Source organism: Dunckerocampus dactyliophorus, chromosome 2, assembly GCF_027744805.1.
Source record: "Dunckerocampus dactyliophorus isolate RoL2022-P2 chromosome 2, RoL_Ddac_1.1, whole genome shotgun sequence".
Lineage (NCBI taxonomy): Eukaryota > Metazoa > Chordata > Actinopteri > Syngnathiformes > Syngnathidae > Dunckerocampus > Dunckerocampus dactyliophorus.
Window position 1 is genome coordinate 49,165,728 of NC_072820.1, and position 22,260 is coordinate 49,187,987.

Sequence of the window (22,260 nt, forward strand, 5' to 3'; positions counted from 1 at the left end):
ATTTTTAGAAAATTAAGGTTAGGAATAATGGGAATGGGAATAAAGTCCAAATATTGCCAGGTTGAAATAGATGGACAGTCAAAAATAAAATAAAATAAAATAACAGATGTAATGTTGCAAAAATAAAGTCACAATATTAAGAGAAAAAAGTTCTACTCTAAGGAGCAAAAAAGGTTGTAATTTTAAAGGAATAAACTCTTAATATTATGAGAAACAAAGAAATAATATTAAAGTTGTAGTTTTGGAAAAATTAAGTTGGGGTAAAAAATTTATTATATTATGGGAATAAAGTTTTTAAAAAACAGCAGTTATTTTTACAATAATAAAGTAAAAATATTCAGCAAAAAAGTCATATTTGAACAGGAAAAAAATGTGAAATTTTACAAAAAATAATGAAATATTAAAGAAAAAATGTTATGTTTTTTTTTTTTAGTTGTGATATAATGATAAACAAAATAAAGTCATTTTTGGAAAATTAGCTCGGGGGAAATGATAATAAATAAATCACATTATGGGAATAAAGTCATCCTAATATCATGAGAAGAAACATATTTGGGGGAAATAAAAATAACAGCAAAAATGGGGGGCAAAGAGTGAAGTTAATATTAATAATAGGCTTTTTCACCTCCATGACAAAGCTGAGATGAAATACATGGAAGCATATCCGCACGTGGTGCTTGCCAAAATATCAACGTGAAAAAGTCTGGACGCCCCCGCAATAACGTACATGTTGTTTCCTGGTTAGACACTGCCCTCCTGTGGACAAGTCGACCCACTTACAGGTTGTGCATAATTGAGCAAAGCTCCAACATATTTCACAAGACGCTCCCCTTAAATTGCATTTGACTTAAATCCACATTTACACAATTAAAACTCTCAGTCAAGAAAACAAATGAACAGCAGTTGCATGCATTTGCTAACGATAGGGGTGTGTGTGTGTGTGTGTGTGTGTGTGTGTGGGGAGGGCGTTGTTAATCCATGCTAAAATCCACTAGATGGCAATGCTGTCTGCACTTTGCACACACACACACACACACACACACACACACACACACACTTTACTTACTTCCTGGGGGAATACGAGTGTGTGAGTAAAATGCTGCGCTAAGTAATTAAAACATGTGACAAGTACATTTCACGCTTCTCCAAATTTCCAAGACAAGGATTCTCAAATCACGTACAATTAGGAAAAAGGACATAACTTGGGTATACTCCATATTAATTTCTGTTCTGCTTTACGGAACTGTCCTCTCTAACCATTAGTCCAACTTAGTCACATGACCGCTTAATTCGGCATGGATGATACGACGGTTTCAGGCTTGACCCTTTCATTAGTAAAAACAGAGTATTTTTTTTAACTGGTAATAAATAGTTTTTCCATCCAAAGAAGGGTGTAACTACCCCGCTTTTACTGTGCAAATTCAACACTGGCTATCAACTTAGCTTCTGCGCTAGCTACCAGCAGTTAGCCGGGCCTCTCATGAGCTGCTAACTTTACCCACCAAACCTCACGAGTTTGTTGTTGGGGTAACAACAGCATGTTGTACAGTATGTTTTAATAATATACTCAGAAGCACTTATTTGTACTGAAATGTCATGCTAAACCTTATTAAGTGAGCGCTGATTAGCGGTGAAGCTACGCACAGATTTCGCAGTGCCTTCTTGGACATGTAGTTTTAATAGCAGCAAAGCCCACACGCCTCAGTAAAAAGAGCGGCTATTGGTTGGCCTAAAAGTCGCTCGGTGACGCCATAAACCAGGGGTGTCAAACTCCTACCATGGAGGGCGGAGACACTGCAGGTTTTCTTTCCAGCCAGTCACTAAAGCAGGTGATTTTAATGATCAACACCTTCAGTTTGTGGGACGGAGCTCCTCACTTAAATCACCTGCTGAAGAAACTGGTTGGAGAGAAAACCTGCAGCGTCTCAGCCCTCCAGGGCACGAGTTTGACACATGTTCCATAGACATAGCTAGACGCCGCAAGTGGGTTTTGTCCAGTGCTGCGATACGTCAACCGCATCGCCATATTGGATGTGTCAAGGTTACGCAGTAAATGAATACAAGTACATGTACTTACGTTCATAAAGCGCCTTTCTACAAAGTAATTGAAGTTAATGCCTCTCGTTTACAAAATCACTAATATACATAGGAAACAGTTTGGCACTTTAACAATTAACTTAAATTTCTTTGTTGAAAGGCGCTCCATTATAAAGTAAGCATTTACTTGTATTCAAGTACAGCGCAGCCTTGACACATTCAATATGGCGGCGAGGTTGACGTACGGCTCAGGGCGCAATGAACGAGAAACGCTTTATAGATGTTGAGACTTAAAAATTACCAAAGGCAGTGATTTATTCGAGTTATAGAGGTATAATATATATCAGTATATTCGGTATAATTAGTAATATCAGTATATTTTTATATTAGATGTTGCAAAGTAGAAACACAATAATAATACTGAGCTACATAGTCGCCTAGCGAGTGAGTGCATTGACAAGCAAGGGGGAAACAGGAAAAAAAGAGACAAGGGAGGGGGGTAAAGTGAGATTTACAATCATTTTAATTAATGTCAAATGTAGTTTACAAACGGGAAAGACACGTACCATTTCCAAGAATATACAAGACACAAAATAATTGTGACATAATTCATCTTGTGCAATTTGTCATCTTTGGGGCAAGTTCGAATCAGCGTGGAAAGCCAAAATGGAGCATCACTTCCTGTTTACCGTGTTGCTGACTGTTGAGTGGACCAAGAATGTCTTGCTACAGGAGATTTAAAAGGCGTTTAAAAAAACAAACCAGTGGAAATGAGCAGTTTTGTCCAAACAATGACACAAAGCCTATTCAAATGCACAGACAGAAAGGTCTCTTTAGCATAAGGCCAACCTCTTGAGCACCCCCCCCCCCCCCCTTTTTTTTTTTAACAAGAATAAACACCTTTTAATATATTTCTTATTTCATGACTCGGGTTTGTGAACGGGACCACTTGCGGTGTTTGAGAATGTTTTATTTTCTTTTTTCAGCATTTCTGACAACAATACAGACATCACAGAATACATAGTTTTTACAAACACAAAGCACACCACCACCTTGGCTGCTGCTGCCAGAGAAAGAAGGAAGAGGGTGGAGTCGCACCTCACGGTTGCCAGTCCAGCCTCGGATATTCCTTTTTCATCGAGCGAGAAGTGCCTTTCTTTTGACCTTTGCAGCAAAGCGGCATGAGAATAACGGGGGAAAAGACTTTTTGTGGTTGAAACTCGGTAGCCTTGACTATGACCCGAAGCCGTTTCCAAGTGAAAGCAGTTGTTGAAGAGCACTTCCATCGCTCCGCTTGAGGACGTCTTGGATATCAAGCAGCTCTCCCACCCATGAAACTAAACAAAAGATCATCACTTGCTTATTTTTTAGATCTACAATTCATCAAAGTATTCTGCAGAAAAATTACACCTAAATCTTGACCATCTAGTCTTGAGTTTTACTTGCTTTTTTTCTGTACAGTGAAACTTCATCAAATGATACTGGTTTTTGAAAATAAGGAAGGCTTTATTTATTCTAGCCATTTTCTCTGCAAACTGTTAAGACTAAAAAGAGAACTTACATTGTACACACCTGTGTGTGTGTGTGTGTGTGTGTGCTGCAAAACTGTATGCATGAGTGTACTATAAGTGTGTAAACATACATTGACCTTACTTACATGTGCTTGGACTGCATGTTTTTTTTCCTGTAACACTGTCTTCTTAGTTTGTATGAAAGCTCAGTTGTAGTGGCCAGGCGTCTTCTAGAATTATTTCTGTGCATAAAATAAGGGCGGACGACAACAACAACAAAAGAAAAACCCTTCCTGCCCAGTTATGACACTGAAGCGGAACCAGAGCACAGGGTGGGAAGGTCGGGTGGTTCACAAGTTCCAAAAGGTCTCAGCAGGGCTACGTGTGTCGAGATGTCCATCTTATGTGACACCCAGAGTTCCGTGTGGGGGTCAGTGAGGGGTAGGGTGGCCACAGACAGTGAGCACTGCTCATGCCAGTTCAACCTTAAGACACTCCCCCCTAAAGCTTTGTCTCTCGAGGAAGGTGTGGGGCCCACAGAGTGTGGAGGGGAGGCAACATGACGACTGGAAATGGTGGTGGACGTGACATCCAGTGGTGGAGGGGTGGACGAGTGGGTGGAGGTGTGCTCTTTACAAGTAGACACGTCGCAGGTCCCCGGGTGAGGTGATGGTGTTGCACTGTGGGCACAGCTTCTTGTTCCCCTGCGAGCAACAGGACAGAGTTCATCTTCAGCGTGCAGTGGATCCACCACACATACTCGCGATTTAGCGTGCACGACCCCACTAATTTGTGGGTTTTTGATAAAAAAAAATAATAATAATTTGAAAAATTCCTGCTCCCACAAAAAATATACCCCAAAAAATGCAATATATACATATATTCCAAAAATATAATACATTGCACTCCAAAAAAATATTGATATTTTGTATTTCAAATACATATTTACAGTGGTGTGAAAAAAATGTTTGCCCCCTTCCTGATTTTTTTTTTTTTACATGTTTGTCACACTTAAATATTTCAGATCATCAACAGATTCAAAAATTAATCAATGACAACACAACTCAACACAAAATGCAGTTTTTAATTATTATTAAGGGAGAAAAAAAATCCAAACCTACATGGCCCTGTGTGAAAAAGTGATTGCCCCCCCGTTAAAACACAAAGTGAGATTAAGCTCTCTGAGTGTGGAAAAGGTTAGAAAGTCATTTCTAAAGCTTTGGGACTCCAGCAAACCACAGTGAGAGCCATTATCCACAAATGGCCAAAACATGGAACAGTGTTGAAACTTCCCAGGAGTGGCCGGCCAACCAAAATGACCCTGAGAGCGCGGCCACGACTCATTCGAGAGGTCACAAAAGACCCCACAACAACATCCAAAGAACTGCAGGTCTCACTTGCCTCAGTTAAGGTCAGAGTTCATGACTCCACCATAAGAAAGACACTGGGCAAAAACGGCCTGCATGGCAGAGTTCCAAGACCAAAACCACTGCTGAACAAAAACAACATTAAGGCTCGTCTCAATTTTGCCAGAAAACATCTTGATGATCCCCAAGACCTTTGGGAAAATACTCTGTGGTCTGACGAGACAAAAGTTGAGTCTGAATGCTATTGAGATGCTGTGGCATGACCTTAAAAAGGCGCTTCATGTTGGAAAAGCCTCCAGTGTGGCTGAATGACAACAATTCTGCTAAATTCCTCCACAGCGCTGGAAAAGACTCATTGCAAGTTATCACAAACGTTTGACTGCAGTTGTTGCTGCTAAGGGGGGCCCAACCTTTTTTGTTTAGGGGGCAATCACTTTTTCCACACAGGGCCATGTAGCTTTGGATTTTGTTTCTCCCTTAATAATAAAAAGTTTCATTTAAAAACTGCATTTTGTGTTCAGTTGTGTTGTCTTTGACTAATATTTACATTTGTATGATGATCTGAAACATTTAAGTGTGACAAACATGCAAAAAAAAAAAAGAACTCAGGAAGGGCGCAAAACACTTTTTCACACCACTGTATACATTATTATTTGTGTTTATTTAGCCAAAATGTTAATAATTTAATATGTGATGATATAGGTAAAATGTAAAACTGCTAAAAAATGTTCAATAATTATTATTTTGTAAGTGCAAAACAACAGAATGAAATTATTTTGTATTAGTTGAGGAATCCACACAACAGAGGCCAAAAAATAATAATATTCATACACCTGCTTGAAACATACAGTATATACAGTATGTTATGCTGTATATACTGTATATATCATGGTATATACAGTATCTCATGCTGTATATACTGTATATATCAAACATACAGTATATACAGTATCTTATGTTGTATATACTGTATATATCAAACACAGTATATACAGTATCTTATGCTGTATATATCAAACATACAGTATATACAGTATGTTATGCTGTATATACTGTATGTATCAAACATACAGTATATACAGTATGTTATGCTGTATATACTGTATATATCAAACATACAGTATATACAGTATTATGCTGTATATACTGTATGTATCAAACATACAGTATATACAGTATGTTATGCTGTATATACTGTATATATCAAACATACAGTATATACAGTATTATGCTGTATATACTGTATGTATCAAACATACAGTATATACAGTATGTTATGCTGTATATACTGTATATATCAAACATACAGTATATACAGTATGTTTGGGTCTCTATCATTCTTAAAATCATTATCATCATGTCAGTTTTTCCACAATCTTCGCAAATACAACTCAGATTTGTGGACACATGCTTCTCAATTCCTATTGGACCATCTTATTTTTGTTATATTTTACCTGACATTATTTGTCTGCCATGGGGGGAAACTTCATGTTGGCAAAAAAATGGACGAGGTTTCAATTATGGTGTACAGTTGATCTCTGAATACTGGCAATAACTGCAATTTCATTTATTTATTGTTTTTTTTGATGGTGCACGATAAATATCGGACTTATAATTATTGGGGCCATATGAGGCTTTAACGACATGCAGATAAATCAGATAAGATAGCTCTGACAACCGATCATTTTAAAAAATGCTCCAGTGAGGCGTACTGCGCTGTCGGGTGAGAGGGTGAGCAAATCCAATGCTTCTTTTCTCCAACATGTGACGCGCTGTAAAAACGTCATGGATAGTGTGGGGCACCTCAGGCGCTAGCTGCACCAAACACTTGATGAATGAGAGGGAAAAAAAAACCCAACATTGATCCTCAACACACAACGACCTTACACGGTGATCCTGGCCGGTATAGCTGAGGCATTTCGTCACTTGTGTAACTTTTATGCCACCACATGTCCTTTGACAGTTTACCAGCGCTCGACAGGTGGGGGAAGACCTCACCCCCCCATAAATCTAAATCTGCCTGCCTCCCTCTCGGCCCTCCTTTTTAGGAACCCGTGTTCCATCTGCTGTAAAGCAGCAGGTGATAATGCAGCCTGTAAGACGTTCAGACAGGGTGGGCTCCGTTGCTGTCCTGTGCCTGCTCAGCGCTCAGTAGACCTTTGCCGTTTGTCAAATGAAAAACACATGAATACACAGAAATACACTCTTGTGTTTCCATGACCGGTGCTATAAAAGTACATTTTTAGTATGTCAACTGAAAGATATTCATCGTGTGGGAAATAATTACATGAGCCCCTGCTGATTTTAGTGGTACAGTCCAGATTTTTGATAGGTATATTTTAATAGGGGGTGGGGATTTGTGACTCTTCAGTGCTGGACTCCCCACTTCCCATTTGACAGCTGTGTTGCTATGTTTGTGTGCGCACACACACTGTTTTGCTGAATAAAGCAAGGAGGGGGTGTGCTGGCGTTAACTAGATGCCGCAGCATTCGCTTTGATCCACACACATTTTTTTTATAGTCGTCTCCAGGCTATGAGTTTAACGTCCCGTTCATTATCGGACTGGCGCCGGCGCGAGTGCGCACTCACACAACGTGCAGGTATGTGGCAGATGGAAACAATAGGCCTCATTTAAGGTGTTATTCACATCCGCTAAATGTCTCTGTGAAAGTCAAGAGAGAGGAACTAAAAGCCACGCAACTAATTTAGAACACCAGCTCGCTGCAAGTTGCTGCTTGTGTAATAAATCCTTGTTTGTGACACGTTTAGCACTCATTTGTATCGTGTGCAACTGTAACAACACGATACCTGCATAGATTCAGAAATGTGCCATTTTAGACAGCAGTGTCTCATGTCTTTCATTAGGACACTAATTATGTTTGGAGACTGTAGCCGCTGCGTCAGTCACAGACTAACTAAATACACACATGTGATTTTCAGTCTATTTTAACGGACCTGTGAATACAAAAAACAGGTTTTGGTGTTAAATTACGGCCGTTTGATAAGTTTCTACGCACCGGGACGCGTCGTGGCTTGTCACGTATTAATGGTGTCTTCTTCAAAAACACTGATTGTGTCCATGTACGTAGAAAAATAAGACTTATTTCAGCTTCTGTAGCTTTAGTTTGTAGATATTTAATTATGACTAATTATGTCTCGCTTGGGAGACTGTAGCTGCTGAGTCAACCACTGACTAACTAAATACCCACGTGTGATTTCCAGTCTATTTAAATTTATTTGTGAATACAAAAAAGAAGTTTTGGTGTTAGACTATGGCAGTTTGATACATTTCTAAACACTGGGATGAATCGTGGCATCAAAAACGTGTCGTCTTTGAAAGCATTTATTGTGTCCCTGTACTTAAAAAAACATGACTTATTTCAGCTTCTGTAGGTTTAGTTTGTCTCCTCGTTGGCGTAAACGTTGCCCCCTCCCTCTGCTTTGTCTTGTGAATTGAATGTTGTTAGGACCTGATGATAACACGATCCTAAATACCGCTAAATGCGCCTACTGGCAATCGTCCGGAAAATACGGTAGCATTCTTTGTTGGGGAAAGCATAACAGCAGTTGTAATATGCACCTGTGAGTGTTCATGATTTAGCGCCACAGGAAGTCAAGGTGTGAGGCCACGACATGAACAAAATCAAAGAATGCTTAAAAGGAAAAAGGAGAGACGACCGAAATGAAAATACGGGAAGCAAATGAGTAGATTGTTTATCCTCCCAGCAGCAGAAATACACTTTGGCCATGCTCCGTTAGTACCAGATAATTACACACATCTAATAGATTCAACTATCTCATAATGAACCAGACCAAAGTGGTGTGTGTGTGTGTGCGTGCGTGCGTGCGTGCGGTGCATACCAGAGTCCGGAGCCAGCATTCTTCACAGTGGACGTGCCAGCACTGAATGGATGTGAGAGGCATAGTGTAGGAGTCCTGCACACACACAGAGAAGAAAGGTTGACTCTACATTCGTTTGGAGTACCTTAGTGAACAACCAAAATAGCACTTTGAGACAAAGACCGACCCTGACCAATCAGGTGCATCACACCACTGACCACGACATGACACGACAGCCACAGAACCACTAGGCAAGGCAGCATGGGGGGTGCGGGGGGGTATTGCAGTGGCGACCTGCAGGTTGTTTATGCACACACGCATAGACAATATTGGCAGGCAACGAGCAGCGACGACAGGGAGGCAGGCTCGGGGGGGGGGAGATGATGGAGACAGCCATGAATGAATCCAATCAGATCGGTGCTCTCTCAAAAGAACGGAGAGATGAGGGAGGATGCGGTCAAAGGGAGGGCGGGGGGTGCCTTACCCTCCGTAGAGGCTGTGGGAGGAGCCTCTTTAAGCCGCTGCTGTAGCCACCAATCACAAGGCCCCTGTACAGGTAGTACAGGCCGAGGGGGAGGGACTTAGGCAGCCTCTCTCCGACCTCGCTGGCCAAAGGGCGGGGACCGGGCCACGCCCCTAGTTTCTTGATTTCCACACCTGACTGGATAGCAGGCTTCTTCTGCGGAAGGGAGGGGGAGGGGGGTATCGGGGGGAGGAGAAGGGGGTGGGGGCGAAAGGTGGCAGCTAATCATAGAGGTGCAGCTTGTTCTGATCACACATACGCCCAACGGTGTGCGACGGACACGCAACAGACACACAAAGACGCCAAGTCCCACACAAATGACAGCATGTGTACCAGTGAAAGTTGAGAGCCAATGAGAAAGGGGAATCCACTCAGGAATCCAATAAATGGGGTTAACCCAGCAGCAAATGCATCACTCCGCATTTGACCACATTTAATGCAAAGCAGTGAGTTCTTCGTGTACTAACATGCAACTCCCTGTCGTACCAGCGGACACGACCTCCAAACGTACAGCATGGTAACATCGACACAGAGCAGGAGGACGGCAGCATGCTGGCACGCTCACGGCAGTGACGGATTACTTTCAGGGGGTCCGTGTATAAAGGCAGTGCACATATTTGCCCAAAGGTGCGTGACTGATGAGGGACAGTGACGGATGAGGAGACACAAGCCCATGGATCCACGGTTGCTGTGGCAGATCGATCGCTGTGCCTTGCCCTCCGTGTCATCGAGGCCACCCGGCGACCTTTCCGAAGTGCAGGCATCTGTAATTACCCGCTGACGCACAGATGTGGACGCCGCACTGTCCCCGCACTTGAACGATGAAAAAAAAAAAAGGGCGCTTGACACAAACTGGGGAACGTCAGTATTGACGATATGTGCGTGAGCTTGTCAGAGATGAGCATGTAGCCTTTAAGTATTGATGTGTGAGGCTAATCAATCCTCACTGCAAACATGAGCCGCTTTTTTACCTGACAGAGCAATTTTAAGATGCTAATCATCCTGTTCCGTCAGTGTGGGGTACTGATGTTGGCCACACTGTGCTGCTTCTCTGCTGAGTGATGATATTGTGTGGTATCATCTGCACAGTGCCGTTTGATGTCATGTCAGAATGTTTGACAAAAACCATTCTGTTTCCAAATGTATTCACTCCAAGCTTACCCAAAAATAAAAATGGGATTCTCATGTGCGATTATATGGAGACCACAAATCTCTAGGCCATGCACACATTCAAGTTGCCTTGCAAAGCCATGCAAGCGCTTCAACTGCCATGACAACACAACACACACCACCACCCGCACTCAAAAACAAAAAACCGAAGGCTCCTTCAAATGCCACAAAATGAGACGTACATATTTACTCCATGCACAAAGACCACACTGCGTAATGCACGTTACGGAAGGACACGGCTGGGGAGCACTAATTAGTTGCTTATATAGAACATTTTCCAGCCTTGTTTCATTAATCATGCTTGATGTTTGGCCACTGGTTACTTTGTTAGTTGAGGGGCAGAAATGAGGCTATCAGGACCTGACAGTGCCGGTTCTCACAATTCCTTGTCCTTGGTACTACAGTGGGATCTCGGTTTTCGTACACGCTAGCCTGTGTCTCTCTTATTACGGCCAAACGCTGCCCAAACAAGGCATTCGTGCTTTGGAATCCTTTAACCGTCTTTACTACGTGTGTGTGTGTGTGTGTGGTCTTTGTTCACAGACCGCACACAGAATGATGAACAACTCACTTTCTGTCTCCTTTCTTCCTTCTAATAAGCACTGTGTGCCCTGCACTGATGAGGTGTTGTAGCTCACTGCATGTTTCTGTTCATAGGATTGCCATGCACATGTAGCAACCACTAAAGGAAAATAAGACACTTAAAGGAAAACTGCACTTTTTCAATTTTTTTTGCCCATCATCTACAATCCTTATGGGAAACATGAACACGTCTTTCTCTTGTCTGTGTGTTCTAAAGATATAAAAACAGACAAAGAGAGGCAGCTAAGAATGCAAGTAATGGGACGCACCTCTTGCCTTCTGAAAAAATCTCCAAAAAGCAACAATGCCCCATTTACATAACGTGAGCTGCATAATAACCAAGCTACAGCGACATTGTTGTTATTATTATTAAATGGTCTTTGACTTGTATAGAGCTTTTCCACACCAAGCGCTTTGACACAGCTAGCACATTCATCTATTGATGAAGCAGTATCAGGAGCAACTGGGGGTTTAGTTTCTTGCCCAAGGACACTTTGACACGATCACGGGACCCGCAGCCTTCAGGTTGGGAGATGACCACTCTACCACATGAGCCATGCCGCCCCACATTAAAATTTATACACCCAAAAACTACGTTACTGGCGTAGTGACACCTCGCCACACCACGCCGGCTAGCGACTAGCTTTACCACACACTGGCTCACAATGCGAAAGGTAACGCTACAGATTGGATCTACCGCCACTGCTGCTGTGTTTTTTCTTTTAGAGTTTGGAAAAGTTAACACTAATGCTTAAAATGACCAAAATTAATGGGCCGTTTTTATATCGTTAGATTGCACAGAAAAGAGTAAGACGTGTGTGTTCATGTGTTACATAAGGATTGTTGATGATAGGCAACATTGTTTAAAAAGTGCACTTTTCCTTTAAGAAAGGTTGCAGGGGGAAGGGTTTAGGGGAGACACGTTGCAGAAAGTCAGAGTGTGTAATGTTGCTGCTGAAGTTCTACTGAGCAAACCTTCCACTCCTTCAAGGCAAGTTTGGAACGGACTAGAATGAAACAGCGTCCTCCTCCCTCTTCAAAACTGTTTAATGTTCATTTTCCCCCATTTTATTGGTCATTTATGTGGATTCTGCATGTAAAACTAGAATGATTGCTTTCATTTTTGTACGTTTTGGTTTGCGTCTGACCTTCTGGAACGGATTAAAGACAAAAACCGAGGCTCCACTGTATACGGGCGTGTAGGGGTGCTGCATGATGCGCCTTCGGATAAAAAAGCAACGCCGACATTCTACATACTCACCATACAGATGAGACATTTGTATCTGTCTCCTCTCAGGATCTGCTTCTCCAACTCCCGGATTCGAGCCTTTAGAGCCTCCATGGTGGTAGCTGTGGAATCCTCTTCTGTTACTCTGACGAAGGGTAAAGAAAGACAGATTATATGTTGTATAGAAGGTTGGCAAGGGAGCAAATCACCCAATGAAATACACACAAATTCATAACCTATCAATGAAATGAACCACTTGGAAATTTGGAGACAGATTCTATTGTGTGTCCAAAATCTCTCTGCATTGTTGGAGCCCGAAGCACCAAATTTGGCAGCAATCACAGCGGCAACATTGGAAGGGGGCCATTTATCTTGAAGGGAAGGAGCGTCTAAGGTGCTCTGCACGTGTAAACGTGTGTGTCTGTGTGTGAGAGCTCATTTATCTTGCAGGGGAATGAGCAAGAGAACGAGGATGCCCACGGGAGGCGACCAGATCATTACCCATCTGGGATCAGAGAGAGAGAGAGAGAGAGAGAGAGAGAGAGAGATCACGGACGCTGCCGTGTGAAAAGCCACACACACCTACAATGTATCAATGTAACCAAAGGAGACAAACCTCATTTTCATTTAGGGATGGAGGAGCCCCAGAAAGACATGCATTTATAGAAAGCAGAGGGCAGAGAGGCACGCGATGGAACCACCGAGCCATCCGACTGCTTGTTCCAATGCAATCATTCAGCATCTACTTGAATTCCTTTAAATTGATACTTAGATTAAGGCAAGTTCTGCTTCAATCAGCCACTAAGAGCATAGCTGCGGCGTCGTGCTGCAATGCATTGCTGCATTTTTGTCCTCAGTTCTCTCAGACGCACAAGCACACCAATGCAGGAGAGTATTCACATTAATTCCTTTTCCAGAACAACTAAATTCAAGGATTTAAAAGCTACAATCCAACTGAAAAAGCCTGTCTGGGTGCGTGTCATGGGGGGTAAAGGACATGACGATATGCCAGACATGCAGATGTAACCAATCAGCTAAATCCTTTGCTCGTTTGCCCACTAACGTTCCCGTCTCGCCCTCACAATGAGCTGACCTCTATTACCCACGTAGGGGACGAGGTGTGTGTGTGTGCATGCGTGCGTGTGTATGTGCAGAGAGGGCTTGACACTGTTTGCTTGTGGGAGAATATGGATGAGGGGATGGAAATGAGAGAATTACTGAGCGCTGGCCTTTCCCTCACACACACACAGACACACACACACACACACACACACACACACAGACACACACACACACACACACAAACACAGGGGGTGCCGTAATGGATAGGGTCGTGTCCCTGCTTGCCGTGTGCACACACATGTGAATGTCTGGGGAACAGGTGGGGGGGGATGTTTTCTTAGGCTCACTTAAAGAAACACCGCGCTTTTTGGGGGGAATTTTTCCTGTCATCCGCCATCCTTAATTGAGACACGAGCACACGTCTCCCTTGCCTGTGCGCTCTAAAGAGAGAAAACCATTTAGCTTGAGGGAGCAAGGTTTTTTGTTTGTACATACAAGCTGTGGCCACGTAGTAACAGGTACATTCAACATGTAATACTCAACACATCGTGTTAAACATTACCTTCTAACATTACCTTAACATAACGTCTCTCCTGGGCGCGTTGATTCCACAGACCTCATTGATAGAAACTAGCGCTACTTCCGTCAACAACAGCGGCGTAGAAAGCATGTGTCTGTTTGCTACTACTAATCAAGGCAGACTTCGAGAGGGCCGCCGCTGACAACGACTACTTTTGGATAAATGAGAATCCAGAACCTTATCTCTCTGGGCTTGAATACATGGAGGATGAGCGAAAGGTTTTAGAAGCTGAGAAGAGAGAGTGAAACTTGGGAGCAGATGGGGGGCAAGTCATTACAACACCATGACTTGGTGGTGTAACTGTGGAGTTTGCCAAGCCATGCCGACAGAAATTTGAGTGTTTCTGCGGCACACAGTGTTACCATGGATGGAAAGGCTTGGTGTGTACAGCGAGGAGGACACTGCTCCAAGAGACAACAAAGAATTGTTAGCGCTAACAGACCCTGCAGTGATAGAAACTTTTTCCACCCACTCAAAATAAACCAGAAAATACCCCCCAGACCAACTGGACCAGACGGACAACTGTCCATAGAGTAAGCCACCATGATATGTGATACATGGAGCACATAGCACATGATATCACAACACAGCCCATCTAGCCGTGTAGAAATAAAACATAGAATGCGTGCTAATACTTTACATATCATTTTGGTTGTCTATTCCTACTTGTTTATATGTTTGTTCTTGTTTCCTCGTCAATAAAGATTGGTGTCCAATCTCATTATTCTGGAGTGGGCCCGTTAGCGCTTGGTAGTGGCGTGAGGAGCTGCGTCATTACGCCAGAAAAGTAGTTCTTCGTGTTAGCTGCTACAATAACAATGTCGCACTAGCTTGGTTTACAGGTCACTCATGTAAATACAACATTGCTGGCGTTTTTTTGAGGGTTTTTTTTAGGGCTTTTTAGGGCTTTTGGGCTATTGTCAAAATACGTGTCCCGTTACGTGCATCGTTAGCTCCCAAATGGTAGCTGTTTTTCTCTCTTTAGAACGTGCAGAAAAGAGAAAGACGTGTGGTCGTGTTTCACGTAAGAATTGTGGATGATGGCCACAATTTAAAAAAAAATGTACTTCCTTTAAGCTCCATCAGTAGTATATATCAGAAGATCACTGGAGCAGAGCAGACGTTTTATTCTATCCAAAATAATCACTGTTTGAAAAACTTCAACAAAAAAATTTAAAAAAAGACAGTAAAAAATATATATGGCAAAGTAATAACTACATAAAGTACATATTCACCCCCTTCAGGTCAGTATTTAGGAGATGCTCAAGTTAAAGGGGGTGAATATGCTAACACTTATTCTACTTTGACATGAAAGCATCTTTTTTCTTCAAATTCTTGTCAAAGAAAAGGCAAATTACATTGATAAAAGCAATAAAAGGCTCCAAGGGGCGTGAATACTTTTGCAAGGCACTGTATGTCATGGCCACATCAGCCGAGTTTGTCAGGAATGAGATGTTTTGAGTCCTTTACTCCATTTGATTTGACTAATACTAGTACACATTAACGTCACGCTGACTCGCTATGATGATCTGCTCATCACCCATGCCAGGTTGTATTCATTTGTCTCCTTGCATGCAAGTTGTATTACATTGTACCTCTCATTATTCTCAAAGAACTTGTCTTGTCCTGCATCTATTTTGGAGCCAAAAGCAGATGTTCCCCTGACATTGATCTAGTCACGTCTTGTCTATGTCACACTCGAAGTGAGCTGTTTGCGGGTTCTGTCTAAGTTGGTAAAAGCATTATGGCGGAACTTACTTTTCAATCTCACTGTTTTTACAGGTGCGAGGGACACAGGAGGAGGAAGAGGTGGAGGATGAGGGAGTGCTGGGGTCCGTCTTGCTGCTCTCGCCGTTGCTCGTTGACGGCATCTCTGTTAGACGTACAAGCAAAGAATGCTGATGAAGGTTTCTAATCAGACACCACTATCAAGGTCGTTACCAACGCTATCATAAGTGTGTTTGGTTTGTTATCTGTTCTATTGTATTCTTACCGTCGCTGGCCCATTTGGAGAACTCTGGTGTTATTCTGTTTGAGGGCATGCCTCCGCTGAAACACACACAACAGAACATGTTTTTACATAGATATTTGTTGTTAACTGCCTTGTTTAAATGAAAGAAAAACGTGGTACCTACTGATTCTTAATGAGAATCAAACTGTCTAATTGTCTGCGGCTGAAAACAGCCTCTCCGAAGATACCAGCATAGAAATTCCAGCAGTCTTTATGTGATACAGCATAATGCACAATATCACCTAGAATCACCTAATTCTGCATGACGCATGTGTTTGTTGTTCATACTTAAGCACGGCTCCCCGGAGTGCCTCTCGCTCTCTAGCTTCTCCTTGGTCCTCTCCGGCTCCAGAGCAGGGGATGATGTCCGCCTCTGTGTACTGAGCTTTGCCATACTCCAACGTGTCATCTCCGTCTACGTCCAGATCAGCGTCACTGTCTGCCCCACTCTCCTTTATGCTACATGTAGCAAAACCGGTTGCTAAGGGGAGGGGAAAGGGCAGTTTTATTTGATTTATTAACGACATCAGTCTCTAGAAATGACAAGACAACACTTAGAGTAGGGATGACTTGATGACAATAGACACCTCAACCATCAATCTGGGTGAGAAACAGGATGTGGATTCTGTGTGCCTGCACGTGGCACATCTCTAAACCCGGTGATGAACGACCAGCGGAACCCTCAATGCTCCCTTCCGCTCCACTTAGCTGCGATGTCAGCTGTGTGTGTGTGTGCGTGCGTACATGACGTCTTGGAAAGTCTCCTCGGTGTTTGAGACCGTTTGTCTCCCTGTCACTTAGACCCTGTATCTATGACTCCTCATTCAGCATGTACCGCTGTGTGCCTCCTTTGCCAAGGTAGGAGTGTGAGGGTACACTTGGGTCTTGAACGTGTGAATGACACCACCAATCCCCACAGAAGCCGTTTGTGTGTGCGTGTGTGTGCGGGCTTAAGATGTAACCTGTGACAGGCTAGACAGCCATCTTATTTATACCCATCACAACTTCTACTAGCTCTCTGCTGGACTAGTGCGAGCGTGCGTGAGACAAGCGTTCCTGACCACGGACAGGTTTGACAGTGTTGACAGCCATCTGGTTTCACCTCCCCGCCTAGTGTGCAGAACTCCCTGCAACAAGTCACTGTAAAAAAAAAAAAAACACTACTCGGGCTTGGTTTGAAGAGCTTCAAGCGGCAAAGTCGCAAAATTGCGACAAGCAACATTGCTGACTTTAACAAGAGTTTGAAACCCGCCCCCTTTGTGCGTAGCGGCAGAGAGTCCGCTCGCTATGACAGTCCACAAGCAGCACGTATTAGAGCTGGTGCTTTGCTTCACCGTGTTGGGGTGGCAGGAAGGGACGTGGTGGGTGTAGCAGGCATGGCAGACGCGATAGAAATCGTGGAGACGGTATTAATGTTGATAGTATTGAGACTTGCCATCTCGGTTTCTTATATTATCGTAAAATGGCAAAGATGCACAGAATCAACATTTGCGTCCGGTGTGTCTCTATTGCTGTTTGGAATGGGGTCAGTGTTTGTCAGGAAAATATGGTTTGATATACATACGGATTTGTGCTATGATACACATTCTCACACTGACTTGCTATGGTTATGTTGGGAGGCTAAAATAAGTCCTCCACATGCTTACCACCTGATTCAAATTGCCTTGGGCGTCTAGGCATGTGAGTCTGCCCGTCACTGTCTCCGTCCCATATTAACTAGCATTGTAGCATGAATAGTCAAGACGTTTCTCTAAAAAACAATCTAAAAGCACTCGCAGGGGCTCCCGTCTTAAATGTGACCTTAAAAAACCCACAAAAAAAAGCAACAGAATAAGTTTCATTGCATTCCAAAACATTAGTTTTGCTTTTCATGTTTTTTGTTTTTTTATTCACCCTGTCTCCCACATCATCCATGAAAATTACTAGCACGTGTGTCACGGCCAATTATGTAAAATTAGACGATGATGTCAACTAGACCCCACCACCACCACAAATACATTGCAATCCTGTGGGAATACTCGATGAATATGTAAAAAGAGAAGTGTGTTTATATTTGTGTCCAGTGTTACCTCGCTCCATTGCAGTTCACCTTTCACAGACTCAGAATTTTTTTTTTGGTGCAATTTAGTGGGGTTTTTTTAACCGCGTATGAACACTGTTATGGCCGAGCCTGGCCCTTTAAGAAGAACTGTACTGTGGAAGTTGAGTCTTCAAATCAATCTCCTTGGTGCCGTCTCTTGTTGTGGTCATGGCTACCAAACTAGCTAACCGTGTGAGCTGCTTGCCAATCACCAATACTGTAAACAATAGAAGAAGCTAACTGCGTGTGACTCTGAACTCTGTATGGTTGCACGTTTTCTCCCCGAGAAAACCCACAATGTCGGCGAAACATTCTGCACCCGAAAGGCAGAGGAAGCCAGCCATCGTACAAAAAATTGGACATGCCGGAGGAAGGCAGAAGTTAGGCGGCTGAATGGCGCCATTACGGCTGTAATTGAATCTTCGGTTCATGGAGGACGAGGAGGAGGAGTAAAATACGACGACAGGACGTTTAAACAAGAATATAAAAACGCCACAGCTGAACGGCGCCAGGACGAAGAGGCACGCTCAGAGGAGTGAAATACGCGTGAGTCACTAATTTCTTGTGTCCAACCTAGTAGGTTGAAACAAAATTTTAACTTTGAGAATGTTTAAACAAGAGAGAAATGTCAGAAAATGTCAATGCTTGTCAGAGAAGTGTATAAAGTGTATGGTGAGGGGATTTGCGGCCTTAAAACATAACTGTAAACAAATAAAGTTGGCTACTTCGTGGATTACACTTATTTCGGGCTATTTCGGGAACCTATCCCCCGCAATAAACGAGGGAACACTATATTTTTACTTTAGCGTTGAAGATACCAGTCTTAAGAATTAAAATTTCCAATATAGAATGAATAATTGATACGCAATCATCGCTGTTTTGGGAAGATTGCTTTTTTTGTCGTTAGGGTCAACGTGTGGGTGAATTTTAGCAATCTCTTCAGGCAGATTTAATGGAGCCTAATATACAGGATCGCTGTGTGTGTGTGTGTTGTCTTTCCACCGCTGCCTGTCCCTCTAAGCAGTCTTGGCAGGCCAATCTAATGTAGCAGGCAAAGGTCATCCCCACTTTAACTGCCTTTCACTCACATTACGAAACCACAATTCCTGTTTTTTCCCCCCCAAACGGCTGATCTTACCCCGTTTTTGGACTAATCATCTCTTCAGTTGTTTTCGCATTGTCCATTCCCTTGTCACCACAACGCTGTTTATCTTTCAATGCATCACGTATTTGCTCTTATTTTCAGCCACACCAGCAGTGCTGCTCCACAAACTGTTTTTGGGTATCAATAAACAAAGAAGTGCTCACAAACAGCAGCCTATCATACAATACGCCCTCAGATGAGGAACAGTAACATTACTACATGCACACATCTCAATGGCAAGAGATGGATCAAAGGATTCGTCATCAGGCTGAACGAAATTCAGCCGAGCGACTGACCACCGCCACGTCCCGTTACTATAGCAATTATCGGGACCCCGTCCCTTCCAAGGATCAAGATGGGGGATGGGGTGTCAAAGGTCATCACACTATCTGTCTGCCCTTTACAGGTCAGAGGGAGGCACGGGAGATGAGACGGCCATCTTTGAAGTCCATTTACAAAGCAAGAGATTTCTCTACATTGCCCAGCCCTCAGGGCCCTCTCGTCGGAAATAATCCCCTTCTTCTTGTGTCTCTCAGGACGGGCTGATATCAAATTCAAGGATCTGTCTGTCTCACGCCATCTGTCCACACTTCAGTGGCAATTGCAAGGTTACAGCTTGGGGGAAAAAGAGCCCAGGATGAAATAAACAATTATTTCTCCGTAATGTTGACTTTCATCTTAAAGCGGGTTTGAGAAAACAGCCTGTTGTATTGACCGAGCACGAAGCACGAAGCAGGGCTCATCAAGGCCAAGCTGAGATGAGTTTGGTGTGGAAGACACCAAGGGCTCTAATATCTAAATGACACTTTTCATGTCCAGTACTTTAGCTCACATGATGTCCAGTAACAGCTAGGAAAGTTTGTAAAACATGTCAACTTTAGATCTTGGAGACAAGACAAGCAACTACAGCTGGTGCTGAGAGGGTTTTTGGATGGGGATAAGCCGGCGAAAGACCCAGGGAAGTCTTTCCACTGACTGAGTTGAAACATGAACTGATCTTGTTTGATTTGGTCCTGCCTGCCTTTCCACCACTTTCAAAGGACTGTATTCCCTCCGCCTTTCTTCCTCGCACTCTTAAACGGAGGGAAGGCTGCTCAAAGCAACAGGGCCTCTCTTCATCATGCCAGCTGAGGAGACCCTCAACTCCATCCTGGCCAGATATTGTCTCTGGAGAGCCTTATGGATTCTGCAGCATCTCTTAGAACCACCGTGGAGCTTTCATGACAAAATCCACCTTAAGCGCTTTTTCCACACAAGTGTGTGTGTGTCCGTGCTTTTCAAGTCCTTCTCCCCAGGCCACCTCGGTTATCTGTGTGACATCACAAGGTGCCCTATTAGAGAGCAGCAGAAGCGTCCAGTGTCTGCACGTTTAACAACGCTCGAGAGAGACACATAGATGGAAGCGGGCAGGAGGGAGATGGATGGATGGCTGTGGGGGCCCCCAACCCTTGCGCTGCTCTTTGGTGTCGTTTAGCTAAGATTTCATCATTGATCTGTCTTGTCTGCTGTCCCTCATGCTGGCGGGGGGAAGGAAGGGAGGCAGGTGAGGCTGTCAGTGTGTGTGCTAACAGTGCATTTGAACAAAAAGAAAGGCAGAAGCAGGGCCGTGAAGGTTTGGAAGTAACAGTTTTACCCTTTAAAGCCAAAGGACGTGTCACTTTTGGCTTATATTGAGGTGAGGACTTGCAAAATGTTAACACTTACAAAACACACACACACACACACACAAAAAAAAACAACAAACAATGGGAGAACCACTTCTCTACACTTCCATAATTGCACTTGAGTGTGTGAACATTTGCATAGGAGGCCGGACGGACACACAAACAGGTTACAGGTTACCGGGAGGTCAGGTCAACTGCAAATTAAAGGTGTTTCCTTTCTTTAAGTGTAGTAGTCTAGCATCGTTGACTTGTACAATCAATATTACGTGATCACCCGTGCAATTCCGACTGCAAATGCAAGATATTTTTCATGACGCTCTTATTTTGTTTACACAAGACGACATGGGGGCAAACGGCACTCTTATTTCGAAGGCCAGAAGTGTGTTCTGTGTGTTGGGAACGTGTGCAAGACGAGCGGGGTACAAAAAATAAACGTGCTTCTTGTCTTTTTTTCCTCACGGGCACTGTAAAACGCTCCGTACATTAAAGCGGTCAAACACAAGGCGGCGAGATTATACTCATTCAGCCCGAGTGGTTTGCGCACGTGCACACAGACACACAACCCCACTAGCACGCTAAACTAAGCTAATCCCGCTAGCTTCCATTCACGCTCTGTAAGAGGAGGTTCCGCCAACTTTCGCCGGTGTTTATCGGCATTTCAACCCGTCCAGTTCGGGAGGAGGCAGAGGCTTAGTGTTTGGAACGATTGTGCCACGATTGAGCGGTCCGCCGATCCAGTCCACGGTCGTCAACTCGGCTTGTTTACGTTTATCATTTTCTTATCATTGGAAGCATTTGTACGGGTATATAAAAATGGTCGCCCAACCGTAGTTCTTATCAATTGCAGCAAAAGCGTTGCAATGATTCGCTTGTTTGGAGATAACAATGGCTCAGCTTTATCGAGCTCAGGAAATTTATGAGCAGGAGAAACGTGGCCGAAGTTACGCACTCACCTTTTGTAAAAATGGAAATTACAATAAATAGTGCGGTACAACATTGGCGTGTGTTCACCTCTGAAGCCTCCCTCCAGAAGAGCAGTGGCTCTGATCCTCTTCTGTCCCGCCCACTCGTACTCCTCGAAGCCACGTCCACTGTCACCGTCCATGTCCACAGAGTCGTCCTCACCGAGCACGCCCTCACGCTGACGCAAGCAAAGGCACACAGGGACACGTTAATGTCTTCAAACGCAGACATTCCGTACGTGAAACTAAAGAGGACATGAGTTGCGTGCAGCGCTTGAAGTGAGGGCGGTAGAACATAGTCACATTTCAACGCCAATTGTCTTCATTTTGAGCTTTTGGCGTTGCACAAATAAAATCCAAATGTGTGTTGAAATGAAAGAAAGCCCTCGGAAGTTCAGCAAGGAGCATGTGAGACAGTCTACACGAGTATAGATTGGATTTAGAGCATGCCAATGGTTAGGAAGTGTGCCCGTCGCAAGAGCTTGCTGTTGATCCCCA

The 22,260-nt window shown here is 43.5% G+C and overlaps 1 protein-coding gene across 5 annotated transcripts in view; it reads right to left on the bottom strand.

The window, feature by feature from the left end:
- Positions 1–2,542: 2,542 nt before the first annotated feature.
- rnf220a (ring finger protein 220a) overlaps positions 2,543–22,260 on the bottom strand; it is a 176,609-nt gene continuing 156,891 nt past the window's right edge. For 2 of the 5 annotated variants that reach the window (XM_054760520.1, XM_054760507.1), the window contains exons 8-15: positions 21,812–21,941; positions 16,201–16,393; positions 15,895–15,950; positions 15,660–15,774; positions 12,293–12,404; positions 9,241–9,435; positions 8,778–8,852; positions 2,543–4,252 (exon numbers count right to left, since the gene is read on the bottom strand). In XM_054760520.1, coding sequence (XP_054616495.1) covers positions 4,181–4,252; positions 8,778–8,852; positions 9,241–9,435; positions 12,293–12,404; positions 15,660–15,774; positions 15,895–15,950; positions 16,201–16,393; positions 21,812–21,941 — 948 coding nt within the window. In that variant the 3' untranslated portion in view covers positions 2,543–4,180. The remainder of the gene's footprint in view (positions 4,253–8,777; positions 8,853–9,240; positions 9,436–12,292; positions 12,405–15,659; positions 15,775–15,894; positions 15,951–16,200; positions 16,394–21,811; positions 21,942–22,260) is intronic. The other 3 variants (XM_054760537.1, XM_054760528.1, XR_008566816.1) reach the window with 2 other exon arrangements.